The sequence below is a fragment of the Equus caballus genome, chromosome 31, assembly GCF_041296265.1.
Source record: "Equus caballus isolate H_3958 breed thoroughbred chromosome 31, TB-T2T, whole genome shotgun sequence".
In the NCBI taxonomy this organism is placed as follows: Eukaryota; Metazoa; Chordata; class Mammalia; order Perissodactyla; family Equidae; genus Equus; species Equus caballus.
This window is the reverse complement of record NC_091714.1, coordinates 20,674,728-20,696,790: the sequence shown is the minus strand read 5'-3', so window position 1 is coordinate 20,696,790 and position 22,063 is coordinate 20,674,728. Positions and strand designations below refer to the sequence as shown.

Here is a 22,063-nt window from a genome sequence, read left to right as displayed (position 1 = left end):
TGCATGAATAAAAACAAAATAAAACAAAACCAGATAATATTGATTTGATCTGAGACACTACTAGACCCCTCTAATCCAATATCTGGTCCACCCTCCTCCAGGCTAACCCAACTCTGGAACGATTAAAAGCTTCCTGAAAGCAGGCACTGAGCAAGCACAGGCGGCGAGAAGAAGGAGGAAAGTCTGGGGGGCAGCTGGAGACACGAGGGCCTGAAATAAGGAGGAAGAGGAGAAAAGGCCCTGAAGACACACTTTACCTAAGGCTGATCCTGGAAGACATCATTCCTGGTACAACTTTCAGCCTTTCACACACACACACCCCTTTCCTTTCTCACTCCAAAGGCAGATTTATGGCTGAATAGATCATTATTTTATTCAAGCATATGTTCTTTTCCACCTTTGCAACATAACGTAGATTAGGTCCATGTTACCTGTAATATCCTTTGGTAGAAATGTAAGGACTCGAGACTAATAATATAGTCCCAACTTTGTGAATTTCAAAGCACTTTTGTATCAATCATCTTATTCTATTGTTATAATCCTGTACGGTAGAAATTATTTTCCCAGTTTTCCAAATGCAGGAACCAGCCTGCCGCACATCACACAGCTACATGGGGTGACGAGGCTCAAACCAAGATGCTGTGGCTCCAAGGTCAGTGTCGCTGCGTCACAGCAGAGCTGAATTGAGTCAGAGAAGGGAACTTGGACCGTGACAATGAAGGGGTAGCTGAGGACTCGGGCAGCACACTGACTCATTTGACGCAAGGGCAGACCATTTGTTATCGACCGCACTGCACTGACGAGGTCAAAACACAATCTGAGTCCTTTCTATGGGAAGGAAAACTGAATTTTAATGAATAGAGTTGTTTTTTCCAGATGAGTGCCAGATTTGGGTGCTTTTCATTTCTCAAGTGAAAGGTACAAACAAAATTTTTTTAAAAAAAGAAAGAAAGAAACCTAAACAACCCCTCTGCATGTGACAAAATGTACAAGACTAAGCACAATTGCTAGCACAATCGATTGTAACAGGTCCGTGACAACCTGTGGTGACAGTCAGGCCTAACAAACTGTCTTCTTCCTCAGACTTTATCTGACAGCATTATGCTGCAGCTCAAAACACTTCCAGATGGATTTTTCTTTAGAGCTCCAAAAACATTCAGCTGAATTAATCTATATGTTCATTGTGCTAATACTGTGAGCCACATACATTGATCTCTTGGTCAGAAGTTCCCCTGTGACCAGGAACGGTGGTTAACCCGTTGATTGCTCCCTCAGGCAATGCTGCGCCATGGAACCCCTTTATTCAGCCTTAGGGTCTGGCCTTTTCCAAGTGGGAGCCATTTGTTTTGCTGAACTGCCTCCATGTGGAAGATGCTTCACGGTTATGACTGGGACCTGGTGACTCTTTGACCCCAAAGGAGGTTTTAACACAACGACAGCAGGTCTCTGGGGACAGAATTTTCCCTCAGGCTTCTGCATACCCCCAAAATCATCAAGCAAATTACCTATTAGTCAGCAGGGCATTGGGGTAATCAGTGCATGGGCTGGAATGGGACGTGGGCCACAGTTAGTTCAACTTCTCTGAGCCTTGTCTCCTGAAATACTCTGGTGGGATAACAGTGCTATAAAACCAGAATCCAAGAAGCGAAAACCAAAATGTTCTCTGGAAGCTACAGGCACACTGTCCTCACAACCTGCTCTGTTTTGAAACCAGAGAAACAAGCTGGATGGGGCAAATAGGACCTAGATTCCACCAGTTCTCTTCTGTGCAAATAAAGGGTTTTTTCTGCCTTCCTTGAAAAAAGACAGAGCTCTTCTAGCGAAATCAAGCTTATTCGGGTCAATGTTACCAAAAGGAGTACCCAAACCATCCCTGCCTACGGGAACAAAAATTATACCTCCTCCCCAGGGATAGCTCAGCTCAGACACAGACCCACAAAGGGGTCCAGCCTGGCCAGGAGGACCGCCTGAGATTCACAAAGAGCCAAGGTGGCCGAGGGAGGCCAGGCTCCCTGTGATCCTCCAGGTCTTCTGTCCCCACCACATCTTGGACTATTGACCCCGGGAGACAAGCTGCCTCCCCGGCAAGTCGTGACTGTGGGTGACTGCAGCGCTCAGGAATACGAGGGGCTGAAAGCGCGGCGGCCTGTGGATCGGGCACGAAGCGCCCGCGGGAGCGTGCCGAGCTCCGGATCGTGCTGTCCGGGGCCACGCTGTGAGTCGGAATGCCTATGCTGAAATCCAGGCAGCCTCCCTATCGCGTGACCTCGGCCAGGCTACTTAACTTTGTACCTCAGCCTCTTCCTCTGCAAAATGGCCATAACTACAACATCTGCCCGAGACTTGTCGCGAGAGTTAAAGGAGTTAATGCAGGAAACTCCTTGGAAGAGTGTCTGATACCTACTGCTCTTTTGGGGAAAGAGGGCTGCTGCTAGCAACCACCCCTCTCTAGGGACCACTGCCCTGCTTTCCCCCAGAACAGTTCACCAAATTCCCTCAGCCTGGGCCGTTTCCATAGCTCTCTGCTGCCCCCTGCTGCCTCTGGTTGATACTACCGGTGTAGTTGTGTTTTCTTGGCTTCAGATACCTCCCTTTTTCTACAAGAACCTTATTCTAGAACCAGGCTGAAGCACAGATCGTTCCTCTAAAATCTCATGCCCTGGTGCCTTGGCCCATGCTGCTTCTTCGACCTGGCACGGCCTCCCTCCCTCCACCTCGACCGTCCTGCCCCCTCACATGCCCTGGCACCCCTGCAGCCTCCGTTTCCCCCGCCACAGAGAGCTCCCCAGCACATAACCCTCCTGGAGCACGACTCTTTCCTCTCGCACATTCTCTGGACTGTTACTAGTTTTCAACCTGTCCTACTGCGTCTTACCATTAGATCAAAAATGTGCCATATTTGTCTCTGTTTCCCCGCAGCACCCATGTCACCCCGCCATTCCCTTCTCAAAGACATGCTCAGCCGGTCCTTCCGGCGATAAATGAAGCCTTGTTCTGGCCTGCCGCCCCAGGCTGCATTCTCTCTCTCACCATCTCATTTATCTATTGCGGGAACCTCCTAACTGGGTCCCCAGATCCACTCTGGGTCCACCTCCAATCCAGTCTCTACACTGCAGTCAAAGTGCCCTTTCAGAGAGAAAAAATGGTGATCTTGGCATCCCCCAGCCTCCCGCCCTTCCCACTGCTTCTCACCGCTCTGGGATAGAGTCTCAAGTCCTTATTGCGGCCCAAATCCCTCAGGACCTCTTCCCTCATTCTCTGACCTGCAGCCACACTGCCTTCTCTCTGTTCCCACAACACCGAGCTCTCCTGCAGCGGGGATGTTTCTCAAGCTGCTCCCTCTGCCACTGGAGCCTCTTTCCCACCTCCCCCCGCCCCCCCCTCCCCCCCCACCTCCCCCCCTCCCCCCCCACCTCCCCCCCTCCCCCCCCACCTCCCCCCCTCCCCCCCACCTCCCCCGCCCCCCACCTCCCCTCTTCAGATTTCAGCTTAAACATCACTTCCCAAAAAACACTTTCCTGACTCCCCTGTGAGGTCCAATTTGTCTGTGCGTGCTCTCAGAGCCATCTCTATGTATCTTTCTAACAAAAAAACTCATCACAGTTTTAAATTTCCATTTGTAGTCATTTGATTAATGCTTGTCTTCCCCATGGGACCATAAGCTTCACGAGGACAGGAGTTGTACCTGCATTTCTTCACTGTCATGTTCCCAGCCACCAGCCTAATGCCACACACATGGTAGATGCACAGTAAATGTTCAATGAATAAACAAATCAAAGGACCCATGCTAAACAGACTCTTAGCCGAGGTGTCAAAAGATATATACTAAGTATGTTAAACCTAAAACCTTGTATTTATTCCATTTTTATCATCCATATGTAGGTCATTCAATATAGATAGAAAGGTAGGTAGGTAAGTAGGCAGATAGATACATAGACACATAGATAGATAGATAGACAGGCAGGCAGGCAGACAGCAAGGGCTCCTCTGAAACGCATTCAACAAGGAGCCAGAAAGATCCTTGTGACACTTACCTTCAGTGCTCATATCTGGGGTCGGCATCCAGATGTAGGCCAAGCCTTCTTCCTTATATAACTTAATCATCGTGTCTGGGGTCATGGGTTCTGGGTAGCGGTTACAGCCTGAGGAATTCTGCACAATATCCCATTCCGTCTGGAAGTTCATCACAGCTGTAATCCCCAATTCATGCTTCAGTTTGATGGTTACGTGCTCCACTTGGCGAGGGCAGCTACCCAGCCAGATATTTGGTAGAATCCTAAGGAGAACATATGGAGTCAACTATTACTATTGTTAGGATTTGAGGTCTAAGGACCTGCAGAAAAGATGTGGTATTAAAATGCAATTAACCTTTAAATCTGGCAGGAAAAAGCTGTATTGAAATATGAGAATCAATATTATTATTGAAAGAAAAAATACGGGTTTTGTTTTTGGGGAAACAAATAATCCACTTAACTAGAATACTAGGAAATAGGCATTAGCAAACCAAATCTAGCAAGACAGTAAAATAAGTCCACCAAGTTAGACTTATTCCATGAATGTATACATGGTGCAACATTAGGAAACCCATCAATATATTTCAAATACTAACAAATCAAAGGTGAAATTCCTATGATTAGAGCAATAAATTCCGGAAAACATTTGCTAAAATAAAATGGCCATTCCTGTTTAAAAATCTAGGTAAAAATTTCAAATAGTATGAGACCTTTAAACATGCTGAATACCAGAAGCTAACAGACCACAATCTTTTAAATAAAATCAAAGATTATTCCATTAGCACCCAACATTGTTCTGTATGTCTCCCTAACACTGTAAGATAAAAAGAAGACATATGGCTATCTGTAAACAAGAGTAAACCAGATCACTATTTTGTCAAGTATGACAATATTTACGCATGCGAAGGCTGGGTCCACCCTCAATACCCATGCTGCCAGTTCAGGGGCCAAGTCCTGAGAACCACTTCCCTATGGGATTCAACTACCAATGCTATGCAGAGGATTAAAAGCATTAGGATATCTGGATGAGGGAAAACATACAAAAATCAAACAGCTTTTCTCTCTACCACAAATAGCCAGGTAGAAATGGAGGAGGAAGAGGAAATCTCATTCAAAAGGAGTAACAAAATAATAAAACATCTCGAAATACATTTAACCAGAAAGAACTATGAAATTTTATTATGAAATTTTATTAGAGGGTGTTAAGAAAAAACAACAAATAGAGAGACATACCACATTATTTAATTGGAAGACTTAAAATCATAAAGTGTAAATATCGTAAAAATATAAATATTTTCCAAATTAATATATAAATTTAATGCAAATTATTATAATCTATTATATGTGGTATTTACGGTCCTGTTCTAATAATTTCACATGTGTACATCCTTTCCAGAATTAATGGGTAGATATTTTATTTCAAACTTCACTTGAATTCTGTCACCTAGCACTTTTCTAGGTTCCTTATGGCGCATCCAGACAACAGCGAGCAGAAGAGGATGGCAGGCATCGCTGATGCCCACCAGGACTCCCAGGTAGCCCCTTGCAAGCAGGGAGGACTAAACTTTCTCTCCACCTCAAAGTTAGCCATGGCCATATGACTTGCGTTTGTCAATAAAATGGGAGCTGAAGTGCCATGTGTCACTTCCAGAGGGACAAATTTAACACCCACTGCATGGTCCCCACGCTCGCTCTCTCCCTGCTGCAGTGATCAGGAAAGCAGGTGTGAACGCTGAGCTGCTGGAAGATGAGGTAACCCGGAATGTGTGGCTACCTCAGCGAGGACAGCTGCCCTGGAGAGCTACGGGCCTGTGTGTTAAGGCAATTTTGGCATTATTTGTTAGCATAGCATATCCTGGCTTGTTCTGACCGATACAATGGCTAAATAATTAACTGCTTAAAGTCTCTAATGTGCAGGAAAGAAATTGAGCAGAGGGTCCACACCTTTAGTCCATCATCTCATTCAGCCTGGTCTTCAAATGTATTTAAACTAACTGGAGCTTCAGGAAACTCAAAACAAGGCAAAGAAAAACAAGTCCACAGTCGGCACCTGCACATATCTATATCCCACCTAGTTGGGGTTTTTTTTGGTGAGGAAAATTCACCCTGAGCTAACATCCATCGCCAATCTTCCTCTTTTTCTTGCTTGAGGAAGATCAGGCCTGAGCTACCATCGGTGCCAGTCTTCCTCTATTTTGTATGTGGGATGCCACCACAGCATGGCTGATGAGGGGAGTAGGTCCACAGCTGGGGTCCAAACCCGCAGACCCAAGGCTAAGCCAAAGGCAGAACATGCGGGACTTTAACCACTCGGCCATGGGGGCTGGCCCCCTAACCAAGTTTCTAATGAGAACAAGCCCTTGAAATACATACCCACGCATCCTCACACACATAAAAACAGTTTCTGAATCAGATATTTCCAACTTTTTGATAACATACTGAATTCTTCCTCTAGAAATGCTAGAAGTTAGAGTCCATATTTAAGAATTTCTTAAGCAAGATGTTCTGAACCTAGGAGACAGACAACTAAAGACAAATTCTGAAAACAAGCACTGTATTGAGGGATAGAGAATTCAAGATATAAACTAAATTGTACTGAACCATTATATGGGGTGTGGAGACAAACACTGAGCCTGTTGGAAACACACAAATCAATGGATTCTGCTTAATCAGACAGTTAAAGTGCCCCTTATATGCATCTTATTTCAGTTTGTTTTCTCTAAAAGTAGGCAATATATTTCTAGTTCCAGGATACACTGAAAGTAACAAGATGTATCATCTACTTTGTAAACGGCAATTAAACTTTTACTTATCCATCCAAAAAAAATGATTGGACACCATTAAAAATCAATTTTTACTCAGCTCATCTTAGTTTTAATCTTCTTTTGGTGTCAATGATACGTTAATTGCAAAAATCAGGATTTTTTTTTAAGGTAATAAAGAAGCTTGTTGAAATATGGGATTTCGGAAATGAAAAATCTTCTGTAAAGGTAGGTTTAATGCAAGATATACCAAACTTCAAAGATATAACAATGAAATAAAAAATATAGCTCACAACATATTGTAAATTACATTGTAAAACTTCCAGAGAGAACAGCTCACTATCGATCATGAGTTATATCAGATTTCTGGCAGCTCCATTAAAGAATATTTGAAAAGTCAAAGAGAAACCTTGTACCAAGTGGGTATTGACCCTCAGTCAACCCAGAACAGAAGTTCCCAAACCTGCCTTTGCACTAAAGTCACATGAGATGCTTTTATAAAAATTTCTATTACCAGGATCTATTCCAGAGATATTCATAAAGTGGCTCTGGAGTGAAAGCTATGATTCTGTGGATTGTTTTTGTCTTTAGAAATTAACAAGATTATATACATATATATTACATATGCAGCCAGATCCCACAACCACTAGCCTGGAAGATTCCAATAAACATATAGGAGAAGCTTAGTATATAGATCTCAATACCTTTTAACAGCATTAAAAAATATGGAGATGAGAAGACGTGGACTTGCTCAACTCTAGACAGGTACACATAAAGTTAAGTCCTTACTTTTCTCCAAAAATAGTTTCAAGACTGCAAATGATTCCTAGACAGAGAGTGAGGAATGGAAACTATCTATTATGAGAATGTGTGTCCATGCATTTAATGCGTAGCATCTTCTAAAAAGTCAAAACTCAATCTACTTCTGACTCATGACAAATATTTAATATAGTCATATCCATTAAAGTGTGCTTTTGTAGACAATGATTTTATTAACTCTAGCTTTGACTATGATTCAACCAGATTGGATTTCAATAAAATTCATCCTAGTAATATTACAAGTTAGCTAAAGACCAGGGGAAAGAAATGGATGGCTGACATTCTGGAACCTTACTTTCTTGGACTGCAAGTCAAAATCAATCTCATTCATCTGAGTGAGTCTGGATTTGTGGTTCCAGGTAATCACATCACAACACTACACCGTTTGCTCTACCTGTCAGGCTGGGGCCTGTGGTACAATAGCTACTGAAGCGTACAAATCAGAGCCTGCCTGCTCCATCTCGGATGTCAGTCAAAGAAGCCTCACTGGCAATAATGAGTACATCAGACAGAAAGAGCATCCAAGCCCTTTGCAAAAAACACTACAGGGTATTGACAGGAGGGGGAGGTGTGGAAAAGACAAGAGACATCAGCAAACAAGACAGTTTTATAGACTCCACGTAAGTTCCATCACTAATGGCCATGAGAAATGGCAGAATAACCTTTTCCTGAAGGTGAAAATTAGCATTATGTTTTATTCCTAGAACAAAAAAATGTTAGGAAAACCACAGGAATGATGAGATCGATGTACGAACCAGGCTTTTGTTTATTTCTTATCACACCAAAAGACCGCAACTATTAAATTGCAGTGCCCTCTCCTAGCCATACAAACACAGCACCGTTTCAAAGACAGAGAAAGTGGATTTCGCTGAGAGTCTTTACAAAAGGCAGCTAAGAATTTAGGAACAAAAAAAGATTAGCACATTTCCTAAGTTGTATAATTGTGCTGCATTTACCTTATTTAATATTTTATGGGCAATTCGATGTGAAATTAAAATGTGATCTGGCTTTTAAATAATGAGTAAAGGAAAACAAAGTCTCTCAGTCCTGTAATTTATATCTCATTAGTGGGAAAGCATGAGAAACATTAAAATCAACCTCCAGCAACTCCAAGCTTCATCAGCACATATAGCTCCTTCTGCTGAAAATTTGTCCTTTAGCATCAAGCGTTAAGTTATTAACGCCAACTTCTGCCCCAAAAGGGTGCTTGTGACAGACTCCAGTTAAGGCTGAATAACTGCTTAAAGACAAATTCCAGTTTAGAGAGTGATATTAATTAACTTCATTAAAAAATAGTTTTATTATAGTTTGCTTGTGGGTCAAAGACCATAGTGTATATAGAGTACATGTTAATTTCTATAAGTGCAGTTAGCTTCTTACATCTTTTTGGATGTGTTTTGTAGTTTAGAGCCACATGAAGAAATATTCTTCTCATATATTCTTTTATTTTCTATATTATAAAGTACCATACAATGAATTATGGAGGTCTGTTATAGGTTGAATTGTGTTTGCCCAAAATTCCCGTATTGAAGTCTTAACCCCTGGCCCCTCAGAATGTGACCTTATTCAAGGATAGGGTGTCTACAGAGGTAATCAAGTTAAAATGAAGCCATTAGGGTAGGGTCTAATCCAATATGACTGATGTCCTTATAAGAAGCGGAAATTTGGACATAAACACATAGAGAGAGAAGACAACGTGAAGATAAAGAAGATGGCCATCCGAAGGCAAGGAAGGAGGCCCTGGCACAGACCCTTCCCTCACGGCCCGGAGTGAATCAACTCTGCAGACACGTGGAGCTCAGACTTTTTGCCTCCAGAACCGTGAGACAATAAATTTCTATTGTTTAAACAACCCAGTTTGTGGTGTGTTGTTAGGGCAGTCCCAGGAAATGAACAGAAGGTCTAAACATTCAGAGGTAAACTATATACATTCAATCATCCAGACTCTTTAAATACGCATACATCAAGTGCACTTAAAGCGTTTTAATATTTTTCACCCTTCATCCTGATGTTGGAATTACACAAATATGACTTGACTTTGATTTTGGTACCCAAATTGTTCACTTATCCACAATACTACCCACCTCCTTCCTTCACCCATGTCCTTCCTCACCTGAGCACCTCCCACATGGCAGAAGAAACCATCAGGCCCCTGGCTGGACTACGGCTTCTTTCTTTCTAAAGTTCTGACGTGTCTCGTTTTGATAAATAAGGTAGAGTCTTGGGCCCATTTGCCTAGCTCTCAGAGAATGGACCTCAACGGAGAATCACCTGAAATGTACAAAGGCACAATCTCTCAGACACATACCTTCTGAAGACTCTTAGTCCCAGAGGGTTTAGCCTTCTTCTTTTTACAAATTTCTTGCCCTGAAATTTGGTTTCTACGCCATATTGATAGATTATAGTGGTAAATAAGGCAACTGGCACACTTCACTTTCTTAAAGTCAATCAGAAGGTAAACACAAAGATTGAGACAAACAGCCAGGCTAGCAGCCTCAACCAGCTACCTCAATACAAATTGCAACAAAATGTTCCATTAAAATATCCTCTTGGCAATGCTACTTTTGTTTTCAATGCTGAACACTCCTTGAAAGAGTGAAATGTCATGTTTAATATTTTTTCACATAATGAACTTGAAAGGATTTGTTTAAAATTAATCACTTGCATAATGAATTAGGAACCACAGAAGATCAAGGAAGTAATAAAAAATTAAACATGTGAAATTTTTTTCTATTTGTTTTAAAGTCATTCTGTCTATTCAACAAATATGTAATGATGCCGGCTTTTTGTCAGGCACTCAACAGTCAACAGTGAGCCAGACAGTTAATGTATGCCCTCATTTGAGCCTATCTTTTTTGAGGAAAGTAGGCAATAAGCAAATAAATATATAAAATGTGTAAAATTTTAAAAATTAATTTGTAATATGCTAATGAGGACACAAACAAGGAGTTAAAAAAGAGAACCACAGGGGAGCTAGAATTCAGATAAGACAATCAGGAAGGTCTTCTCTGAAAAAGTGACATTAAAACTGAGACCTCACATCTATTGGAGAGCTAATATTTGACGAAGGAGCCAAGAACATACAATGGAGAAAGGAAAGCCTCTTTAATAAATGGTGCTGGGAAAACTGGACAGCCACGTGCAAAAGAATGAAAGTAGACCATTGTCTTTCCCCACGCACAAAAATAGATTCAAAATGGACCAAAGACTTGAAGGTAAGACCTGAAACCATAAAACTTCTGGAAGAGAATATAGGCAGTACACTCTTTGACATCAGACTTAAAAGGATCTTTTGGAATACCATGTCTACTCAGACAAGGGAAACAAAAGAAAAAAATAAACAAGTAGGACTTCACCAGACTAAAGAGCTTCTGGAAGGCAAAGGAAACCAAGATCAAGATGAAAAAGTCCACCACTGGGAGAAAATATTTGCAAATCATATATCCAATAAGGGGTTAATCTCCGTAATATATAAAGAGCTCACACAAATGAATGACAAAAAAAAAAAACAATTCAATCAAAAAGTGGACAGAAGATACAAACAGACATTTTTCCAAAGAAGACATACAGATGGCCAATAGACACATGAAAAGATGCTCAACATCACTAATCATCAGGGAAATGCAAATCAAAACTATACTTAGAAATCATCTTACACCCATTAGAATGGCTATAATCACCAAGACAAAAAACAACAAATGTTGGAGAGGTTGTGGAGAAAAGGGAACCCTCATCCACTGCTGTTGGGAATGCAAACTGGTGCAGCCACTGTGGAAAACAGTATGGAGAGTTCTCAAAAAATTAAAAATAGAACTACCATATGATCCAGTTATCTCACTACTGGGTATTTAACCAAAGAACTGGAAATCAACAATTCAAAGAGACTTATGCACCCCTATGTTCATCACAGCATTATTCACAATAGCCAAGACATGGAAGCAACTCGAGTGCCCATCAACAGATGATTGGATAAAGAAGATGTGGTATATTTATACAATGGAATACTACTGAGCCGTAAAAAAAAGACAAAATCATCCCATTTGCAACCACGTGGATGAACCTTGAGGGCATCATGTCAAGCGAAATAAGCCAGACAGAGACAGACAACCACCATATGATTTCACTTTATGTGGAATATAAACAAACTTATGGACAAAGAGATAAATTAGTGATTACTGGGGGAAGGGAGCTGGAGGGTGGGCACGAGGGGTGAAGGGGCATACTTATATGGTGTATGAAAAACAATAATGTACAACTGAAATCTCACTATTTTATAAGCTATTATGACCACAATAAAAAAAATAAAAAATAAAAAGCATGTCATCTTAATATACGGAGTCAATGACAGTAACTAGTTTATATATATATTGTCAAAGAGCATAAACCTGTTGTTAAGGATGTCAAAAAAAAAAAAACCTGAGAGCTGATGTAGAAAAAGGAGGGAGACATCCAATGTTCTTATGGTGAGACAGAGTGAGGTAGACAGACTCTAGTAACTTAGAGAAACCTAGAGAGATGGAGTGAGGTGGACAGGGAAGGAGGGGTGCATGAGATAGATTGAGAAGGCCACGCTGGGTCTTACCCATGTGCTGGGAATTTATGCAATAATATGAAAGCAATGAAAAACAATGAAGGATTTTTAAGTAGAGGAGTGATATAGACTTATTTTAGAGTTTTTAAAAGGTGACTCTGTCTGTCATGAGGAAGACGGAAGACCTTTCAGAGAGTGAGAGTTGGGGATACAGTTAGTGGTGCAGAGAGAGAGAAGTGGATTAACTCAAGAGGTACTTGGATGAGTGGAACCAACAGAACTTGCACATTAACTGGATGAAAGGGTTGAGGGCAGGGGAAGATTCGAAATGACTCCAAGTTTACCACTGTGATATTATAATCTACAATCTCTTAACCAGGTCTGCCCTCAATGAAGCCTATCCCTCTAAGTTTCTTTACTATATATTTTCACAAGTTTCAGATTAACCAACATTTTATTTACTAGGCATCATGCTAATGGCAGCCATATGCCTAAAGTCTTGATGATATCAAACTCTTCAAACTTCCTTTCAGTTTTCCACTCAAATCTTTATTTCTATTATGGAAATGCTAATAATGTAGGCTGTTTGTGATGTGAGAACTTTGTACATAAGATATATTGCTCATCAATTAGGTTTAATTTATATCAAGGATATCCATTGTGGACAAAGTGGTACACAATGGAACTGATCTATTTATTTAACCAATTCACTAAAGAGATATTTTAAAATTTTATTCTTTGCACTTGAGACTTTTTATTTCAGCTCTAGAACACACATAAATTTAGAAAATAAGACAGTTGGAAAATGAAAAAAATCATGTTTTTTCTTCTTTTTTTATGTGAATTATTCACCGTTGCCAATTAGTCATTTGAGTCATTGAAATACAAGGAATTCCTGGTATGAAAAGAGATTCTATTGAGTACCTTGGGCCACAACAGGTGTTTTCATTATAATTTTCTTGACAAAAACCAATCATCTGGGATAGTCATCTGGTTATTACTCATCTAGACCAGAGCTTCTCAAATATTAACCTGCAGACAAATTGTCTAGGGATGGCATTAGGATGCAGATAGTGATTCAGTAAATCCTGATTAGAGGCTGAGATTCTGCATCTTCATGAGCTCCCCTGTAAGGCCAGTGCTGCTGGCCCTTGGAACACACTTTGAGTAGCAAGGAGTACTCTAATAATAATATTTAATCGAAATGCTATTGTTATAGTATTATACATCACAGTAGTTTAATACCATTCCTAATGCTCAGGTGGACTGAGACGTGACATAAGATCCTCTGCCAGGGTGGACAAAAAAGGACAAACGTTACTCTACTGTTGAGGCTGATATCAGAGGCCTAATGTTAACCTCGCAGAGAGGCTCACTACTTTTAAAGTGTACTAATGAGAGAGAATTTCAAAATCTCTTTAGCCCTCTTTCTTGATTTCCCAGTGAAGAATCTGCAGGAAGCCAAATGGCTGTGTTTACATAATGACCCTCCTTGGTTCTAAAACATTCCTCTTTCTCCTTATTTCCAGTGCTCATTGGCCTCTTGATAGGAATCTACAATTCCCTTTGGTGTCATATTAAAAAAAATACAGTTTGAGATTTTTTACATGTGGATGCTGAAAACTGGGGAAAATACACAATAGACTTGAAATTTACAGGACACCAAGGAATTTAAATGGTTGAGAACTCTGATGCAATTAGCAGTGTTGCAGTCAGGGGTGTCAGAAATTAGATAAGGTTCCAGAAAGACAAACAATAAACACCCCTTCTCCCTAGGAGATGTGAGCAGTTAGGAAGGAGGGACAAAAGAGACACGCATAACTAAAAATACTGGAATATTGGGACCGACAAAATCCCTAGGAAGTTTTCAGCCTGGAGTCAGGACACGGAACGTCCTTCGCAATGTCCAGAGAGAAGTCAGGATGGTCAATAGGCCTTCCTAAGGATGTGCAAATCCAAAAGGCCTCTGTTTTCTTAAGTTACTCACACATCCTGAGGATCTACAGACATGGGGAAAAAGCCCAGATATCAGTGATACTTAATCTACTTATGTTATTCCTAATTAGGAAAGATCTTAAATAAAGTCAGATGTGTATTCCAGTACAACTCACAAGAAGAATTAAGTCCCACTCACACGCAAACTAAAGCTGTCATATTTAAATTGGTAAACCTCAAATAACCCTAATCATCATGACAGTGCATTCAGTTTTACGGTGCTCTTATGGGCAGTTCATTCATTCTGGCAGGACCTTCACAAGGCAGTTTTATTTAAGGTCATCCATTCCACTGAGCACACTTAGCTTCTACTCACTGAAGTGCTTAATTGGTAAAAATTGGTCTTAAATTTCTTAAGCTAAAATTTCCTCTTCCACGTTTCATAGCTCAGGACGTTGTCCTTTCCACCTTGTGCCGCGCGAGTGCTTAGATATTTTCGAGATTTTTCCGGAAACATTCTGTATTCACAACTGGGCTTAAGTGTGTGGAAAAATGTTTGGATTTCAAACTTTTGAAACATATCTGATATCTAACTCATCTGTCTCTTTAATATAAACCATCCAGTGCCTCCGATTAAGAGAATTCAGTCCAGCAGCCAGAGACCCAACGCCTATCATCTGGCACAAGTGATATTTCACAGGGACAGTTCAATGTACACCTTCCATCTCTGTCCCAAATCCCATCCCTGCGTGCTCGCATGTATCCTATCTATCACTTGCATTACCGCACATTCTCCCAGTTTATTCTTACTATGCTTCTGTCTCCTCCATATGCTCTGTGTCCTCTACAGACCTTTTAAGTGTGAGTGTTTCTGAGTGGTCCAAAGTCTGTTCTTTCTTCAATTTATATACTCCAAGCTATCTCCCTAATACACATTGCCATCTATAACTGCCATCTACATGCTGGTAAATTCCAAACCTACTGCCTCCAGCTCAGGTTCCCATGCTCTACTGGAATTCTCCACTCACTGTCCTATAAGTGTCAACTGAACTCACTTTCATCATCTTCCACTCTTTACTCCCTACCCACAAACCTAACTCTCCTTTATTGTTCTCAGTCTCCATTAATTGTGCCACAAGCTGCCCAGTCACCTGCACCAAGAAACTCTACTTAGTTCTTCCCGCTTCCCTTCCCTAGATTCATTAACCCAGTCATAAAAACATCCTAAATAGCTGTAGAATCTGTCCCTTGTTCTCCATTGCCACTGCTTTCCTTCCTCAACACTTCAGTGAATTCCTCCAATAGCCTCGTTAAGTGACCTCCCAGCCTGTCTCCCTTCCACACTGAAGCTAGGGTGACCTTTCTAAAACACAGATATGATCTTGAGACTCCCCTGTCTAAAGTACTTGACCACACATCACTTTCATATGATGTCTGTAAGTCTTTGGCTTGACCCTTTGAAATCTGATCCCTACGTAAGTCTCTAATCCCACATCCCCATACGCACCCCACCCTCCAGCTTCCGGAGCTATTTGTAATTCTGGAGCTCCACACACTCTCCCTTCCTGGCCGCTTGTCCTGCTCTTCTTCCTCTTGGGATGCATTTTCACTGCTCATCTGATTAAGCCTATTCGGTCTTCCTTGATCCCCCCAATCTCACTTAGCTCCTCCTTCTTTGTGTCTCTGAAGTATACAAACGATCACACACTGTACTTCAGGCTTTGGCCTCTCTCACTCTGAAATGTTGGTTTTCCTGAGCATTTCTCCTCTGTACTGCGAGCTCCCTGAGGACAAGAATGATTATCTTATTGATAACCCTATTCCCAGAACTAAGCATCGTATCCAGCATATCATTATCACTTAAAAGCAAATGGGTGATTAAAGGAGTAAATGAATGAGTGAATGAACAACCATAGAAATGCCTTTACTTACTCAGGATATTTGGTTCATTCAACTCTAGGATGGTTCATTCAGCTATCATCCGTTGAACAGCATTTCTATGACTTCTGCAAAACTGGTGAAGATATTTTCAACTGTCTTATCCCAAGGATATATGTGTTAAATTACTGGTTGAAATTAGTTCAAAAATAACAATTTTCTCTGCAGACAAATGTGACAGCTGTTTTTAGCCAGAATATAAAACTATGTAAATCAACATGTTTCATTTTTCGCCTAAACTGCCAGAAAACTTAAAGACAAATTTAGTGTTCAATAGTAGTAATTAGACCATCTCGAGTCCCTGGTAATTTCTATCCCATTTTATCTCATAGATGGTTTATTTCTATCCTAAATTCTTCTACTACACATGATTTCTTTTCTAAAGGCTTCTATTATCAATGGTTGGAATATTCGCAAGTAGATGAAGGACGATGGCAAAACCTAATCCTCCAAAATATTTATTTTTTCCACCTTGAGTCCCAGGTATTAAACAGCCACATAAAGGGTAGAGACCAGTCTCTATCTGAGCCATACAGACTTGTAGCAACCCATCCATTACTGAGGCTTTCTCTCAGTCTGGTTCTGCATCTATGCATGTCAAACCAAAGGTCCCACTCACATAAAACTGATTGAATATTATAGCCGCTGGTACAATTTATCTTCAGTAATAAAGTTCCACTCATGCTTGGAATGTGGTCATGTTTCTATTAATTATAACCCATGGTCTGCAGCCATAAGTTTCGTTTCATGCCATGTAGTATTTTAAATGTTAGCTCTTAAAGCAGGTGGACAAATTTAGCAGACAATAACAAGTGGAATACTAGAGCAGAGATTCGCAATCCTGGCTACATCCTAGAATCTCTTGGAGGTATCTTTAGAAAGACTTACTCCACATCCTCAAATAAAGCAGAATTTCTGAGGCAGTGGGTGGGGCCCAGCATCAATTTTCCCCAGCATCCCCAGTGATTCTAATGCACAGTGGGGCTTGGGAATCGCTGATTTAGAGCCTGAGAGAGAGGTCAGAGCAGGAGACAAATACTTATCATCTTTCCCTTGATAGGGGATTGTCTATCAGATTTTTACAAGTGAAAATAATTCTACCTTTCAAAAATTAAACTATATATTTATCCCATTGAAATAAAACTGGTTACAGAGATCTGAAGTAAAAGGGGGAAATTAAAGATAATTACTCATTTCTCAAAGGATTTTCTGTCTCTATAAAGGATTAATTGGAGCATTTCTTCAAGTACCAGGTAGTGATTTAATTAATTTGTAGACTTATCGCAGTTATTAATTATGCTTTTGATCTTCGCAAAGTCACCGGGATCTCCCCAGACCTCACTTTTCTATTGCGTAAACTGAGAGAACCGGATTCAAGAAGCACTTTCTCAGCTCACACTATTTCACAGAGGCGTCCGGATGTTACTCAGAGGTGGAAGGGTGGCTGAGGGCACAGACCTCGGAGCCAGGCTGCCTAAATTTGAATCCCAGCTCTCCTAATTACGTTACCTTGGGCAGATTAATTAACCTTCCAGTGCCTCAGTGTCAACAACGATAAAACGGCATTAACAATAGTACTATACGTCAGAGAGTTGTGAGATTAAATGAAATAACACACATAAAAGCATTTAAAACAGTTCCAGGAACATAGTAAGCACTATTAAAGCATTAGTTATCATTCCTAATATTACACCCTCGAAAAAGGTCAGGGCCTTGGGTGGGCTAATGTGTTAGTGAGCCTCCAAGAAGGGGACACGTGATATAGCATTTCAAAACATATTTGACCAGGAACCTTTGGTTGCAGGGGGAGAGCTCTCTATGGAGCCCACTTTGAAGAAAGCTGGATTACATGATTGCCCTGTCCCTTTAAACTCTAGTCTGGCGTGATTCATGTATATGTCTTAGAGACCCAGAAAACTATGGCCATGCACCAAATGCATTTTTGTGGAACACAGCCATGCTCATTTGTTTATGTATTGTCTATGTCTACTTTCACATACAACAAAAGAATCTATTAGCTGCAACAGAAACCATATATCCCACAATGCCTAAAATATGTCCTGTCTGACCCTTTACAGAAAGTGTGCCAATCCCTGCCTTAGAGGTGTAATATACCAGGAAGGCCACAGTTCTTTCCAAGAGTAACTTAATCATCAAGACCAATTTTATGAATGGGCATTTCTATTCTATCAACCCAGTTGGCTGGAAAGAGAAAGGAAGCAGTCATCGACGTGGGATGCAAAGAGAGAGTGGCTATGGGGGTGGGAGGTTCTCGATGACATGGGTGAGAAAGGACAAACAGTGAGGATCACAGAGGAAGACCTGCTGATGGGGAGAAAGCAGAAAGCACACGGGAAAACAAGGTGACTGGAAGGCCTTGACCCTGGTTAAAGGTGCTGATGTAGGATGGGCACTTTCTCCCATCACCTCCCCAAAAGCCTACACACCCTCCCCCAAATCTTAAATTTTCTTTATAATGACTACTATTAATCAAGAACAACTGTAGAAAAATTGTTTTGTTAGGTGACTTGATTCTTCGGGAAGAGGTATTATCATTCTAATTTTATAGACGAATAAAGCAAGGCATGCAAAGTCTGAACAAGTTCCCCATACCTAATCAATGGTTGAGCTTGTAGTCAAACCGAGTTTTATTGGTCTCAGATTTTCCATTGTGCCTCAATTGAAGATTGTCAGTTCTAGGACCTCTCTTAAGTGCAGAAATGCTATGTAAAATTCTGATGACCAGGAATTCGTATGCACTGTGCTAGATAATAGTTCACCACTGGGCAAAGGTCTACCATTTCCACACATACTAATCATCTATTGCTCTCCACAAGCTGAGCTCTTGCGGGGCGGGGGGGATGGACAGGCAAGGTGATGTAAGGATCTGCCTGCATCCCGCACAGATAGCAACCCTGAGGAAATTTATCTTACTGCAAAAGATAAAGAAGGGGATTCATTCAATATGAATAGAAACACAGGAAGCTATTGAAAAATAGACAAAAATGCACTGTTTGAAATGGCAGCTGCAAACCTTATCTCATATATTCCATGGCTACAAAGACTAGTCAGCTTTTCTTAGTCAAATGTGAATTAGAAGAAATACAATTTAGTGTTTAGAAAATATGCCTAATTTACCACCAAAGCTATACAATTTGTCTTGAAGTAAGGAATTCTACATCAGCTTTTTAAAATGATGGTGATTAAGTAGACTACAATATACTTCCAGTGTTCTTTTCTTTTCATTATTTGTGGCACCCTGATGAAAAGTAATTATGCTTTGGTGAATTTTCCTCTTAGATGCAATTTGGACCACTTATCTGAGATTCTCAGAAGGGAGCTGACTTGACATCTAAAAGAGAACACCTGTGTCTATCGTTGTAAAAGCAGCCTTCCTGAGAGCCTCTTCTCTGCTTAGCAATGCATAGCATTCCTGCAACCAGAAATAACGAGCAATGTATTAATGAATTGCCTTCTCTATCCAGCAAACAGAGTCAGGAATTACATGGTGCATTTTTTTAATATTTACATATGGAAAGAAAACAATGGTCATGAATGTAAAATAACCAAAGAGCAGTGGGAGTGTGGCAGTGATCGAAAGCACTGAGCTATACCGATGTCCACCCTAGTGAACAACACACCTGCAATAAGGGTGTCCCTCAGCTACTCAGGTGCTTTTTTTAAAAAATCTCATAATTGGGGATTTTGTTATTTTATTAAATAGGTCTAAGGGGATATGCATAAAAGATCGGTGTGTGTTTTCTCATTTCCAACACACAAGCGCATGTGAAAATTCTATCCATCCTTTTCTCATTGATATTACAAGTAGGTGGCAAGGGGGCCAGCCCCGCTGCCTAGTGGTTAAGTTTGGCATGCTCTGCTTTGGCAGCCTGTGTTTGGTGGTTCAGATCCCAGGCACGGACCTACACCACTTGTCAGCCGTGCTGTGGCAGCGACCCACATATAAAATAGAGGAAGATTGGTACAGATGTTAGCTCACAGCTAATCTTCCTCAAGCAAAAAAAAGAGGAAGATTGGCACAGGGCTAATCTTCCTCAGCAAAAAAAAAAAAAATAGGTGCTGGCATGATGCTTATGGTTCATAAATGAGGATGGTCCCACTGCTTTATTGAAACAATAAATAATTCCATTTTTTTACTAGGACCTGTGAAGCTTCAAAGATACTTTTAAGAGGCTTTATTTGTTCCTTTTATGATCTATAAAAAAGGTTACACTGCTATTATTTTGCCTTTTCCTTCTTTTTTTTTTTTGAGGAAGATTAGCCCTGAGCTAACTACTGCCAATCCTCCTCTTTTTGCTGAGGAAGACTGGCCCTGAGCTAACATCCATGCCCATCTTCCTCTACTTTTTATACGGGGGACACCTACCACAGCATCTCTTTTTGCCAAGCAGTGCTATGTCCACACCTAGGATCCAATGGAACCCCAGGTCGCCGAGAAGCAGACCGTGCGAACTTAACCGCTGCACCACTGGGCCAGCCCCTCCTTCATGTTTTAACAAACATCAAAAAGCACTTTCACAAACACAACCATTTGGTCTCATTGCATTCTTGAAATCAACACCAACAACTAAAGTAAGTATAGTACCAAAGATCTAAAATACAACTTTAGGTGGATCTCCTGAAAATCAGTTAATGGACTTTAAAGAAATTGGTCTTTCTTTGCCTACACTTTACCATCTCTTTGTATTTGCTGTTAATGGGAATCTAATTTTCTGATGGAAACTACTGAAGGGAAAGGCTGCTACAAGTGATTTTGGTGGGTTATCTTTGTAACACATTAGGATTTTTGAACCCTAATTCTTCAAAAGTATTTGCAAGAGTGAGTACATGAACTTTTAAAAACTTTCTATTGAAACACAATACACATTAAAAATGCACATAAGTGTACTGCTCAATAAACTTTTTTATAAACAGAATGTATCCATATAGCCAGAAACAGAGCTTCTACCAGGCCCCAGAAGACTCTCCTTCTACTCCTATCTAGTCATGACAAGGATGACACAGAACACATGGATTAGTTTTGCCTGTTTTGGTGAGTTCGTGAACTTCTGTTATCTCCCTTAATCTACAAGCAGAAATAGAGGCCTGGAGACACGGGGCAATCTGTATAATGCCATGCAACTCTTGAAAAGCAAAGTCGAGACTTTTCATCTAACATGCTTTCCACAGCGCACCTGTTGTCTCTAAAACCCTTCCTAATTACCAGTGGAGAGAGAAATCCAGATGAGAAGCCTACCACTTTCGCACATTAATTTCTGACAGCTTTAAATGTAAGAATTAAAGGATACTTCACTTCAAAGTCTTTATCCAAACTAGACCTTTGATATTGTTCCCACTGATCTCTAGGAACTCATCATCTGGGAAGGAAGATGAAATACAAGAAAAGGAATTAAGCCAAGAGATAGATGACAATTTCAGCTGATTGTTTTCCATTCAAGTCAAAGCACTCAACTGCCATTGGTGTCATATGAATCAGCATTCTCCAGAGAAACAGAACTTATAGCACGTGTATATAGAGAGAAACAGATTCATTTGAAGGAGTTGGCTCCTGCAGTTACACAGGCTGGCAAGTCCAAAATCTGCAGGGTAGACCAGCAGGCTGGAGACCCAGGCAAGAGCCAACATTGCAGTTCAAGTCCAAAGGCCGTCTGCAGGCAGAATTCCCATCTCTTCCGGGGAGGTCAGTCTTTTTCTACTAAGGCCTACAACTGATTGGATGAGGCCCACCCACGTTATGGAGGGTAATCTGCTTTACTCAAAGTCTACTGATTTAAATATTAATCATCTTAAAAATGCCTTCATGGGAACATCTAGAATAAAGTTTGACCAAATATCTGGGTACTGTGACATAGATTAACAATCTATGTATCACATGCTGCCTCAAGAGGCACTTGTACTCATCTTAACTAGTTTAATTTATAAACAGTTATGTGTTGCATAACAACGTTTGGGTCACTGATGGACCACATATACGACGGGTGCCCCATAAGATCAGTACCATCCAGCCGAGGTGTGTAGTAGGCTGTACCATCTAGGTTGTGTAA

At 40.8% G+C, this 22,063-nt stretch overlaps 1 protein-coding gene across 9 annotated transcripts in view; it reads right to left on the bottom strand.

Annotated features, from left to right (window-relative positions):
- EPM2A (EPM2A glucan phosphatase, laforin) overlaps positions 1-22,063 on the bottom strand; it is an 85,502-nt gene that overhangs the window by 5,437 nt on the left and 58,002 nt on the right. For 7 of the 9 annotated variants that reach the window (XM_070256208.1, XM_023633124.2, XM_023633123.2 and 4 more), the window contains exon 3: positions 4,035-4,276. The exons of 1 other annotated variant lie outside the window; for it this stretch is intronic. In XM_070256208.1, the coding sequence (XP_070112309.1) occupies positions 4,035-4,276 (242 nt within the window). Of the gene's footprint in view, positions 1-4,034; positions 4,277-9,707; positions 9,819-22,063 lie in introns of those variants that run through there. One more of the 9 variants, XM_070256210.1, reaches the window with a different exon arrangement.